Source organism: Narcine bancroftii, chromosome 8 (genome assembly GCF_036971445.1).
Source record: "Narcine bancroftii isolate sNarBan1 chromosome 8, sNarBan1.hap1, whole genome shotgun sequence".
NCBI classification, from domain to species: Eukaryota; Metazoa; Chordata; class Chondrichthyes; order Torpediniformes; family Narcinidae; genus Narcine; species Narcine bancroftii.
Window position 1 is genome coordinate 46,464,596 of NC_091476.1, and position 12,431 is coordinate 46,477,026.

Sequence of the window (12,431 nt, forward strand, 5' to 3'; positions counted from 1 at the left end):
CCTTCCCCACAAATCCCCGTCCATTCTCAAACCCCACCCCCTTGCAATTCATCTCTTCCCTATTAGCTTCCTTTACATCACAATGATCACCTTCTCTACTTATCAGATTGCAGTACCTTCAGCCTTCATCTTTACTTAATACCATGATCCACATTTTTTTCTTCCCCACCCTGTGCAACTCTTCTTCACCAAATCCTCCATTTTTCCTCACCCCCCCTTTTGCCTGGCACCTGCCAGTCAATCACCTCCACTTCCGCATCTTCCATACAAACCCTCTAACTGCCATAACTACCTTGACTACACTTCCTCACACCCTGTCCCCTACAAGGATTCCATCCCCTTCTCTCAATTTCTCCATCTCCGCTGCATCCATTCCCAAGACGAGGTCTTCCAGGGATGAGCACTCAAAGGCACATTGAGGTCATCCCTGCTGCCATCAGATTCCTGCCTTACTTTTCGTGCACTACATTTTTTAAATATATGGTAATGTTATAAGACGGTGATAATATAAATGTTTACACTTTGACGCTGCTGCAAACACTGAATTTCATGACTTGTTCATGACGATAAATTCTGATGTGCCTGCCTTCTTCCACAAATGAGGCTTTCCCTCCACCACTATCAACTCAGCCCTCATCTTCTCTATTTGCCGCTCATCTGCCCTGGCCCCCTCTTCTCCCATACACAAACATAGAATCCCCCTCATCCTCACCTATCATTGCATCCAACACGTTATTTTCCGGTAATTTTGGGCACTTACTACAGGATCCCACCACCAGACACATTTTTTCATTCTCCTCCACTCTCGGCCTTCCTTAGGGACCACTCCCTCCGTGATTCCCTAGTGCACTCATCCTTCCCAACCTAATGCTGCACACCACCCCCCCCCCCCCCCACCTTACACTTTCCCCTGTGGCTGCAGGATGTGCAACACTTGCACCCACACCTCCCTCACACCACAGTCTTGGGCACCAAACAGGCCTTACAAGTGAAGCAACGTTTCATTTGTATGTCCACAGTACTGATTTACTGCATCCGGTGGTCCATTTGTGGGCTTCTCTACGTCGGAGAGGCCGGTCACAGATTGGGAGGTTGCTCCGTTCAGCACCTCTATGCTGTCCTGAGACCTCTCAGAATCCAACTATTTAAATCTGAGTCACCCTCTTACATTTACATGTCCGTCCATGGCCTCATACTATCCCACCCTGACCACCTTCAGACTGGAGGAACAACACCTTATTTTCCATCTGGTCACTCTCCAGCCAGATGGCATTAACATTGACTTCTCTGCTTTCTGCTAAACCTGCTCGCCTTTTCTTACCCCTCCCCCTTTCCACTCTTTCCTGTTCTCTCCTCCCTTCCCCCTCTACCCTCCAAGCTATCCCTCCTCTCCCTGATCGGTGCTACTGTCCCTTTTCTCCCTTCTCCACCTACCATCTTCTGCCTTTTCCACCCCCACTTCCCCCCATCTTTTTGTTCAGACACCTGCCGACAATCCCTCATACTACGAAGGGCCCAAGCCCGAAACATCAGTTATGTATTTTTACCTTTGCTGCATAAAGGACACTGTTTAACCTGTTGAGTTTCTCCAGCTTTTTGTATTTTTAACTCCACTTTCGCATCTGTCTGTCATCCTTCACCCCTTCCTGTTTCACAAATTCCCCCCCCCACCTCCCTTATTAAATTAATCACCTCCCTCTGCACTCTAATCTTAATGAAAGGTGCACACACAAAGTGCTCAATATTCTTTTTCTCCCATTGATGTTGCTCAACCCACTAAGTTCTTCCAAATTAATCCTTGTACCTCAGATCATCCACTTGAACAGCCCTTTGGCTGAACCTGCCCACCCAACCAAAATGTTCCACGCACCCTAGCCCTACCTTCCTGTGCTTGGTCCAAATCCCTCCAAACCTATCCTGCCATGTATCTATCCAAATTTTTCTTAAACAATGCATAAGTCCCTGCCTCAACCACCTCCTCTGGCAGCCTGTTCCATGCACCCACCACCCTCTGTGTTCCTGTTAAATCTTTCCCCCCTCACCTTCAACCTCTGTCCTCTGGTTACCGATTCCTTTTCTTGAGGCAAAACTCTCTGCTTTCACCTGATTTCCTCTCATGATTTTGTACACCTCTATGAGATCACTCCTCATCCTCCTGCACTCCAAGGAATAAACCCCCACCCGGCTCAACCTCTCCCTTGTGCCCAGGCGCAACCCCCCCCCCCCCCATCCCTGAGTCCTGGCAACATCATCGTAAATCTTCTTTGTACCCTCTCCAACTGAACAACATCTTTTCTGCAGAGTAGAATAAAAATTGAACACAATACTCCAAATGAAGCTTCATCAATGCTTTGCACAACAGCAATATGACATCCCAAGTACTCTGATGAAGACCAATGTGGCAAAATACTTTTCCATCATAACTATCTGTGATGCCATTTTCAAAGTATTATGTATCTCAATTCCCCATATCTCAGCCATTCAGTGTGTAGGTTCTACCCATGTTAGACCTTCCAACTGCAACAACTCACATTTCTCTGCATTAAATTCCATCAAGCATTCCTCTGCCCACCCAGGGTTATGGTCTTACAGCACAGAATCAAGACCACAGGCTCAAATTGTCCATGCCGACAACATGTCCTCCCATTTGCCCACATTAGGCCCTCCAACCCCATCCCACCATTCAGAATCAGATTTATTGTCAAGAAAAAGTATCCCATGCAGATATCTAAATATTTCTCAAAGGAGGCTTACAAACCTGATTCCACCACAATTTCTGGCAGCTCGTTCTACATGCCCACCACTATCTGCAAGAACAACTATCCCCTCATGTCCCTTCTAAATCTTACTTTCTCACCTTATAGTTATTCCCTCTTGCCTTAGATTCTCCCACAAGGAAACTGACTGTCACTATTCACCTTATCTATGCCTCTCATAATTTTTATGGACCTCAATGAAACCTTCTCTGAACCTCCTACACTCTAGGCCTAGTTTTTTCAGTTTCTAATGATAACTCAAATTCCTTAATCCTGGCAACAACTTGGTACACATCTTCGCTATTCTTTCCAAATTTATGATACAATTCTTATATCCAGGTTACCAAAACTGCACACAATATTCCCAGTATGGCCTCATCGCAGCTTGTAGAACTTCAACATGATGTTCCAACACTTACATGTATTCAATGCCCCAACCAATGAAGGCGAGCAACCGAAACACTCTTCATTACTCAATCTCCCTGTGCTGCCATCCTGGTGGATTCCCTCTGCACCCTCTCCTGTGCAATCTTTTTCTCCTAAAATCCAAGGACCACAACTGTACATAGTTCTCCTGTGACAAAGTCAACAGCACACAAGATTCTTTGCTTTTTCTAATGAAGATGTGTATTCTGTGCACCTTTTTCATCACCTTACCTACCTGTGCTGCCACCTTTAGGGATCCATGGATTTGAACATGGAGGTCTCGCTGTTCTTTAATGCTCCCAAGGGCCCTGTCATTTACAGTAAACCCCCCCACCCTTCCAAATTATTCAGCATTTAATCAAGCAGAAACTTAAAAGACTGGCAAAAAAAGGAAGTAAATACAAAAATAAATTTCAGATAAATAAGACAGGATGATGAACCTCATGGGGACTTCATTCAACATTCACAGGTTTGCCCCACTGAATGGGCAATGCCCCTCAATATGCATGCATTCTTTTCGCTGTCGTCACTTGCGAGGAGGTGAGCCAGGTTGTCAGTGCGGGAAGATATGCCAAGGGCCTGCTTAGAACACTTGCGCAGAGGTGAGCTGGGTTGTCAGTGTGAGGAAGGTGGTGAAACATGAAAGACTGTAGACACTGTGATGTAAAAACACCGAAATGCTGGAGGAAATCAGCTGGTCTTTCAGCACCCACAGGAGACAAGATATATTGCTAATGTTTCAGGCCTGAGCCCTTCTTCATGGTAGAAGCAGAATGAGCAAAAAAACCCAGGAAATCTCAGAATCCAGACAGTTCTGGCTGGAGTCCAGACCAACAAAGGGGAGAGCTGAGAATTGATTATGTCTCTGTGAAAGCAGATAGGGAAAAGGGAGCGAGACAGAGCTGGGGGAAAGTGATAGGGAAGAAGCGAGAGGGGGGTGTGGTTTAAAGAAATCCAGAGAAGTCGATATTAATGACATCCAGTTGGAGGGTGCCCATCATAATTTTGTATACCATAGAACATTACTGCAGAGGAACATGCCCCTTTGGCCCTTCTAGTATGTACCAAACTCAGTTCCTCAATTCCTGGCAATATCCTAGTATGCAAGATTTCTCTTCACTCTTTAAATTGTATTTTTATCTTTCCTGTGGTTAAGTGACCTAAATTGCACACATTATTCTAAATTTGGCCTCACCAATGTCTTATACAACTTTATCATAACATCCCAACTCTTATATTCAATACTTTTATTTATGAAGGCCAACTATATCCACCTATGACGCCGCTTTCAGGGAATTATGTATCTGCATTCCCAATGCCTCTGTTCTACCACTCTCTTCAGTGCCCTACCATTTATTGTGAATGTCCTACCTTGGTTTATCCTTCCAAAATGCAACATCTCAAACTTGTCTGCATTAAATTCCATAAGTCTCAGGCCTCCAGTTAGAAAAGCAATTATCCACTACCACGCTCCAGCTTCTCCCAGAAAGCCAATGTCAAATGCAGTTTACTACCTCACCAATACTGAGCTCCTGAACCTTCCTGACTAACTTCCCACGTGGGAATTTGTCTAGGCCTTATTACTAAAGTCACGTAGACTACATCCACAGCATTTCCTTCAACTTTTCTGGTAATCTTGAAAAACCCTACAAGATTTGTTAAATACAACGTAGAGTACTTATTATGAAGCAGCATCACACAATTATGACAAAAGTGCTGGAGAAACCCAGCAGGACCCACAGCCTCAATAGGAGGCAAAGATATATAACCAATGCTTAGGACCTGAAAACTTGGTCAAGGTATGACCATAAAGCAGGAAAGTGTCTGAAAAAAGTGAGGGGAAAGAGGGAAGAAGGGGTAGGAGCACTGGCCAACAGCTGAGGCCATTGGTGGACATGGATAGGAGGGTAGCAGAGAAGAATGGAGAATTGATCAGGGGAGTGGGGTAGCTCTGTAAATGCAGAACTGCAGGAAACAAGATAGAGAGATATGGAAAAGGAGAGAGACAAGGGGTGGGGAGATGGAGGAAAGGAGACATAGGGATGGAAAAAGAGATGGTGGGGGTTGGTGGGCAGGGGGGGCCAAACAGAAACAGAGTAGTCGATGCTAATGCCATCTGGTTGGACGGTGCCAAGACAGAAGAGGAGAAACTGGGTGGTCTCAGTTTGCAGTGCATGAGTCCATAGAAAGATACATGGGCATGGGAATGGAATGGGGAATTAAAATGGGTTGCCACTGGGAAATCCCTGCTATTACAGCGGACAGAACGAAGGTGTTCAACGCAGCATTCTCCCAGTTTGTCTCTGATGTGAAGGGGGCCACAATGGGAGCACTCACTTTATATGGACCCTGCTGATTCACATGTGAAGTGTTGCTTCACTTGGAAGGGCCTAGCCCTAAAGTAATGGAACCTTGAACAGCTAAGGTCCATCACAGTCTCCAACATCCCATCATGTGAGGTGCTGCCTCAGGAAGGCAGCCAAAATCGTAAAGGACGCCTGGTCACAACCTCTTCTCACTGCTACCTTCAGGCAAAAAGTACATAGCCTATAAACCACCACCTCCAAGTTCAAGAGCAGTTTATATCCAATCAAGCTTTTGCACCTCCCCTGTTACAGCAATCATGGACTCCTCCGACACCACAAAAAGAATATTCCAACACCATTTTTTTTTGTAGTAGGTCAGCTGTGAATATTTATTAACTACCTATCTTTTGCATTCATAATCTATTTAAAATATCTTGGTTTTTTTTGTGAAGTACCCGTTTAGTTGCAACAAATCAGAATTTCAGTGCACATTGTACCATGTACATGACAATAAACTCAATAACATCATCAAATCTTTCCTGTCTGTATATCTGCCTAAATGCCTTTTGAATTTTACAATTTTCCCCACTTCAACTACTTCCCCACCACCTTCTGTGTGAAGAAGGTTCCCTCAGATCCCATCAAAATTTTTCTCCTTTCACCTTAAATCTATATTCTACTGTTTTAGATGTGCCTACTGTGGTAAAAGGACTATGACAATTTATCTTTGCCCCTGATTCGCTATTGTTCCTCCCTTACTCTTCTATACTCCAGGGACAAAAGTCCCAGCCTGTACAGTCTCTCCTGATATTTAAGCATACCAGATGGGTGACCATAACTGTACACAGTAGTCCAAGTGCAGACTCATCAATGTTTTGTACAGATGTAACATGAAATCCTGTTATAGTCAATGCACTTTACAAACTGTCCTGTGCCGATCAGTTTATCTGTCTGAGAGAAATCTGAAGCAACAACCCAGGAACTACTCCAGAATACTCTAAATCTAAAGGACAACTAAAATCAAATAAACTTGTTCCTTGAATAAATTAATTGCTTTATTCTATGTTAGGATAATAAACAGGACACAGCATAAAGGTACTGAAGGGAGAACTAATGCACACATGCTGAACCCGGCTGTGGCAATGTCTGCCACGATCGAACCTTTCTGGGTTCCAAACGTTTTCATCGGTGGTAGAAATGTTGGCTTCACCTGTTTGATCTGATGCAGCCTGCTGCTTGGTATTCGAACTGGCGATGAAGGAACAATCTAGAAAATAAAAAGCAGAATAAACTCTCAAAATCTTCACTTTAGATCTTGCAGAACTTGAATATTATTTAAAAATTATATTCTTATAATTTAGTTAACGTGCTCAGAAGGAAGAGTAAATTCAGGCAGGATGGAGCACATGCTGACTTGCGGTACACAATGTCCAGTCAAAAAATCTCCAAGTCAACTCAGTAGTGGACTGGCATTAACTTCTCAACTCCCTTTATGAATTTTACCTTTTGAATGAGCAGACAAATTTCAAATGAAATTTAATAAAGACAAGAAATGGAACACTTTAGGCAGAGATAGATAGATAGGTAGATAGACAGCTTTTGGCAAAATGGCCATAAAACAAAGCATTGGGTATAGGAGTTGGGATGATATAGTAAAGTGATTAGGCCAAATTTGGAGTATTGTGTGCAGTTTTGATCACCTAACTACAGGAAAGTTATCAATAAGATTAAAAAAAGATTGGAGAGACTATTTACTAGGATGTTGCCGGGACTTCAGGAAGGGAGTTACAGGGAAAAGTTAAACAGGTTAGGATTTTATTCCTTGGAGCGTAGAAGAATGAGGGGAGATTTGATCGAGTAAATGCAAGCAGGCTTTTTCCACTGAGGGTAGATGAGATCCAAATGAGAGGACATGATTAAGGGTGAAGAGGGAAAGGTTTAGGGGGAACTTCTTCACACAGAGAGTGATGGGAGTGTGGAATGAGCTGCCAGCTAGAGTGGTGAATGCGGTCTCAATTTTAACATTTTAGAAAATTTAGATAGGTACCTGGATGGGAGGGCGACTGACTGAGTGTAGGTAAGTGGGAGTAGGCAGAATAATAGTTCGGCACAGACTAGAAGGGCCCAAGGGCCCGTTTTCTGTGCTGTAATGTTCTATTGTTCTAGAGAACAAATACAATAGAGACCAACTAGCAAGGTACCTTTCTCCCACTACACCTTTCTCATCCATGAACCTATATAAAATGTCTTTGGAACATCACAATTGTCAGCATCTCTCCCCCTTGCTCTGGCAGATCACTCTATGTACCCACCACCCTCTGTGTGGATGGAGGAGCCATACCTGACTATGTCTGTTCATCACAGTCGTGCTATTCCTACGGTTGCGAAGTACATCTGGCTGAAAAATCTGAGAGTTGTCACTAAAAACAATCAAACACAAAGAGTCAGATTTCTGTTAACATCTGAATCAGGTGTCATCAAACACTATGAGAAGCTCAAATTGAGGCACTGGAGGTGCATCCAAAAAGGGATTAAGACTGGAATTTTAAAGATGGGTGTACTCACATCTATTTCAAGCAATTTTAAAAGAAAGAGAAGTGGTAAACACTGAAAATTCTAACAATATTGTCACCAAATATAGTGGCAGACTATGGATATTCAAGAGCATTAGAAACAGAACCATGCCATTTTGACCCTCATGCCTGCTTTACCATCAGAACTTTGGTAGATTTAAAAAAAAACTTTGGTAGATGACAGAGGGGAGAAAAAATGTTTAGTTTTTCTGCCATTTCCTTCTACACAATTCAATTTTTCCTGTCTTATTCCACAAGGGGACCCACAATAATTTTCACTAAGAGAATATACTGCACATTACCCATGATGATGTGCCGACCAATGTAAACTTACTCAAAAACCTTACCTACCTCACATCCAAAGCTCTTTATTGATGCGTTTGCATGAGTCTTTTGATGTCGCCACTGTACCAACTTCTACCACCCTGATCAATGGATTCTAGATACTCATCACCCTGTGGAAAAAAAAAACCTTACCTCTGACATTACCCCTCACCTTAAACAGATGCCCTCTGACATTTACTTTTGTCACCCCAGAAAAAAAGGTGCTGGTTGTTTACCCCATCAAAATCACTCAATCTTATATTAAGCCACTTCTCATCATTTGTCACCCCAAAGAGAAAAGCCCAAGCTCTGCAAATTTTGCTTCATATGATAAATTCTCCATTCCAGACTAAATCCTGGCAGATCTCTCTGCACCTTCTCCAAAGCATCAAATCCTTCCAATCATGAGAAATGAACTAATCAAACTTTTTGATAGAGCTTTTATAGAGCTGCAACATTACCTCACAGCTCTTGTACTCAATCTCTTGATTACCTATAACCTGAACCATCGGCATTTATAACCACCAAATCAACATCTGTAACAAACTTGCTGGATCTATAGACCTGAACCCCAAGATCCTTCTGTTTCTCCATGCTGCTGAATCCTGCCATTAACTAAACTCCAGCTTCAAGTTTGAACTTCCAAAGTTTATCACTTCAGTCTTCCCTGGATTGAACTCCATCTTTCATCACTCTACCCTGTCTAAGTGCTGTTGTAACCTACAACATCTTTCTACATCCACATCAGCTCCAACCTTGGTATCATCTGCAAACTTACTGACTTATCCACCCACTTATTTAATCATTTATAAAAATCACAAAGAACAGGGGTCCCAGAACAGATCCCTGCAGAACTCCTCATCACCGACCTCCAGGTAGAGTATGTTCCATCTATTACTACCCTCTGCTTTCTGCAGGCAAACCAATTCAGAATCCATGCAGTCAAGATTCCTTGGATCTTATTCCTCATGACCCTGAATGAGCTAACATAGGGGACAATGTCAAATGCCTTATCAATTGCTTTAAATTTAGATATACAGCATAGCAACAGGCTCTTGCAGTACACAAGCCTGTGCCTCCCAAATATCCCAATGAACCTAAAATTTCCACATGTTTTTGAAAGGTGGGAGGAAACTCCAGCACCCAGGGGAAACCCACACAGTCATTGGGAGAGCGTACAAGCTCCCACAGATAGCAGCTGATTCCATCATCCAAATCATTGATATACAACGTGAAATGAAGCGGTCCCAGCACCAATCCCTGCAGACCACCACTGATAATTAGCGGCAAACGAGAAAAGGCCTCTTTTATTCCCATTGCCTACCTCCTGCCAGTTAGCCAATCTTCTATCCAGGCTCGTATCTTTTCTGTAATACCATGTGTTCTCATCTTGTTTAGCAGCCTCATGTTCAATACCTTGTCAAAAATCCAGGTAAACCTCATCCAATGACTCTCCTTTCTGCCAAATGAGCCCACTTCCACATTCATTCTTTCTGATCTTTCCCAAAACCCATTGTCTTGAACTAATGAGAAAAGAACTCACTCAATTTTTAGCTTCGGTTCCATTTTCACTGAAACTTTTGTGGTTCCAAATGGCATCATACAATGAAAGATAATAAATTTGCACACTGCCTTACTTTCTTCCTGGAGTCCATCAAGCTACTGATATTAAACGCTTCAAGAAATTAAATCATAATATTAAAATCTTGTCCTTCAGTTCATTGTGTAAAGCAGGTGTAACAATCAAGCTATTTGGCAGTTCTGACATCACAAACAATGAGTGATGTTCTGCTCATTAGATAGCAAAATTCAACAACACTTTGAAATCACACACAGTAGTAATTAGCAGAGATAACCAAGCAACTGGAGGAGATGGAACACTGAACAGTACAGCAGAGAACGGGCTCTTTGGCCCATGATGTGCTGGCCTATATAAACCTACTCCACATCAATATAACCCTTCCCTTCCTCATATCCCAAAACCATTCATTTATCTTCGATTCATGAACCATCTCACAGTCTCGGAAATGTCCTGATTAAAACAGCTTCCACTAGCACCCAAGCAATGCATTCCCAGCCCCTACCACTTTGTCAAAAACCTAGCTCTGGCATTTCCCATAAACTTTTCTCCACTTAAACAAGTGTGCTTTGGTATTGACCACTGCCACCCTCAGAAAAATGCGGTGGCTGTCGACCCTATCCAAGCCTCTCAATCTTATAAACCTCAGTTAAACTTTTGGCCTTTTGGCTAAGATCAAGTGCAAATCACCTACTGTGATCTGATCAACTGGATGTGTTAGGGCTGTCTCATCAAGGAAAAAGAAAGAAGAAGAAAAGGAGAATGAGGAAACAAATGGTAAAACTAAACAAAAATGGGAACAAGATTTAAATATAAAGTTAAAAAAGGAAACATGGGAGAAGTTATGCTCCGAAACGATGAGAAATACAATAAATACGAGGTTACGTATGATACAATATAACTGGATACACAGGCTATACATTACACCTCAAAAGTTAAATAAATGGGACCCAACAGTATCGGATAGATGTTTTCGATGTAAAAAAGAAATGGGAACAACAATTCATGCAATCTGGACATGTGAGAAAGTAGAAAAATTTTGGGAAGATCTAAATTAGATATTAAATAAAATAACAGAAAACAATATACCAAAGAATCCAGAGATCTTCCTCCTAAGTAACATAAAAAACAAAGAATTTGGAATTGATTTGGAGGATGCACAAAAAAGATTTGTTAAGATAGCTCTAGCCGTAGCAAAAAAATGTATTATGTCAACCTGGAAATTGGAAGATAATTTGAAAATACAACAATGAATATAGAAATGAATAAATGTATTCCATTAGAAAAAATAACATATAGTTTTAGAAATAATATTGAAATATTCGAACAAATATGGGAGCCTTACATTAAATACAATAGCGAAAACCTACCGGGGACAATCATTACCTAAGTTAACGGAGGGAAAAGGAAATGAAAAGAATGGACTCAGTAGAATTTCTGGTGTATTTTTATTGAATGACAACATTGTCTGACTGGTTTAATGTATCCTAGATTTTATACCTTAAATGGACGGGAGGGGGGAGGTAGGGAGGGTGGGATGGGAGGAAGGAGGGGGGGGAGAAAAGGAAAAAGTGTGTACTATGGTTAATGTGATTTATGGTGTGAAAAATAAAAAAATTTTAAAAAAAGGAAAAAGAAAGAAGAGGAAGATAACTGAGAGAATGATTGGAGCAGAAGAGATCATCTGGTGTGAGCTGGCCTGCTGACGCATGGGTGGATCCTTGCTGATTGTGGGACAAATCTAACACCCTTTCCATCAGACAGCCCACCTCCACCAGTGTCATGAGAATGGCCGTGGCAGCAAACTCATCGGGAGAACAAACAATCTGGAACACTGACAGGGTAAGAGTGAATCAACTCTGTTTTTTGGAACCTCTTCATCAGAAAGTTTTACCAGACTGTTGCAAATTTGAGACAAAGGACATCTGCCTCCAGGATGTTGCAATCAAGCAGTCACATTGATGTGACCTTCAAGACTCCGGTGGTTTATTTAAAAATTCAGACATACAGCACAGTTAAGGGCATTCCAGCCCAAATAACCCAATTAACCAGTAGCTCCTGTATGTTTTGAAGAATGGGAGGAAACCAGAACACCTGGAGGAAGCCCATGAAGACACAGGGAGAACTCATGAATTCCTCAAAGACGGCGTCAGATTTGAACCCATGTTGCTGATGCTATTCTACCCTTGCCACTCAAAACTTCCAGGTTGTACCATGCAGATAAAGTGATGCATTTTGGAAGGGAAAAAAATTGAAGGCAGAGTACATGGGGTTCAAATCCATAGATCTCTCAACAATGCTAAGCAGGATAGTTAAGAAGATATGGTGTACTGGCCTTTATTAGTTTGGGGATTGAATTAAAGAGTCATGAGGTAATGTTCCATAAAGTTGTGAGGAGACAACACTTGGAATACTGTTCCGGTCATTACAAGAATCATATGGAAGCTATGGAGAGGGCACAGAAGAG

At 42.2% G+C, this 12,431-nt stretch overlaps 1 protein-coding gene across 24 annotated transcripts in view; it reads right to left on the reverse strand.

Moving 5' to 3' along the window:
- pabir2 (PABIR family member 2) overlaps window positions 1-12,431 on the reverse strand; it is an 89,317-nt gene that overhangs the window by 72,824 nt on the left and 4,062 nt on the right. For 8 of the 24 annotated variants that reach the window (XM_069893580.1, XM_069893575.1, XM_069893598.1 and 5 more), the window contains exons 1-3: window positions 9,710-9,922; window positions 7,830-7,908; window positions 6,699-6,755 (exon numbers count right to left, since the gene is read on the reverse strand). In XM_069893580.1, the coding sequence (XP_069749681.1) occupies window positions 6,699-6,755; window positions 7,830-7,908; window positions 9,710-9,873 (300 nt within the window). In that variant the 5' untranslated portion in view covers window positions 9,874-9,922. The other 16 variants (XM_069893586.1, XM_069893588.1, XM_069893574.1 and 13 more) reach the window with 10 other exon arrangements.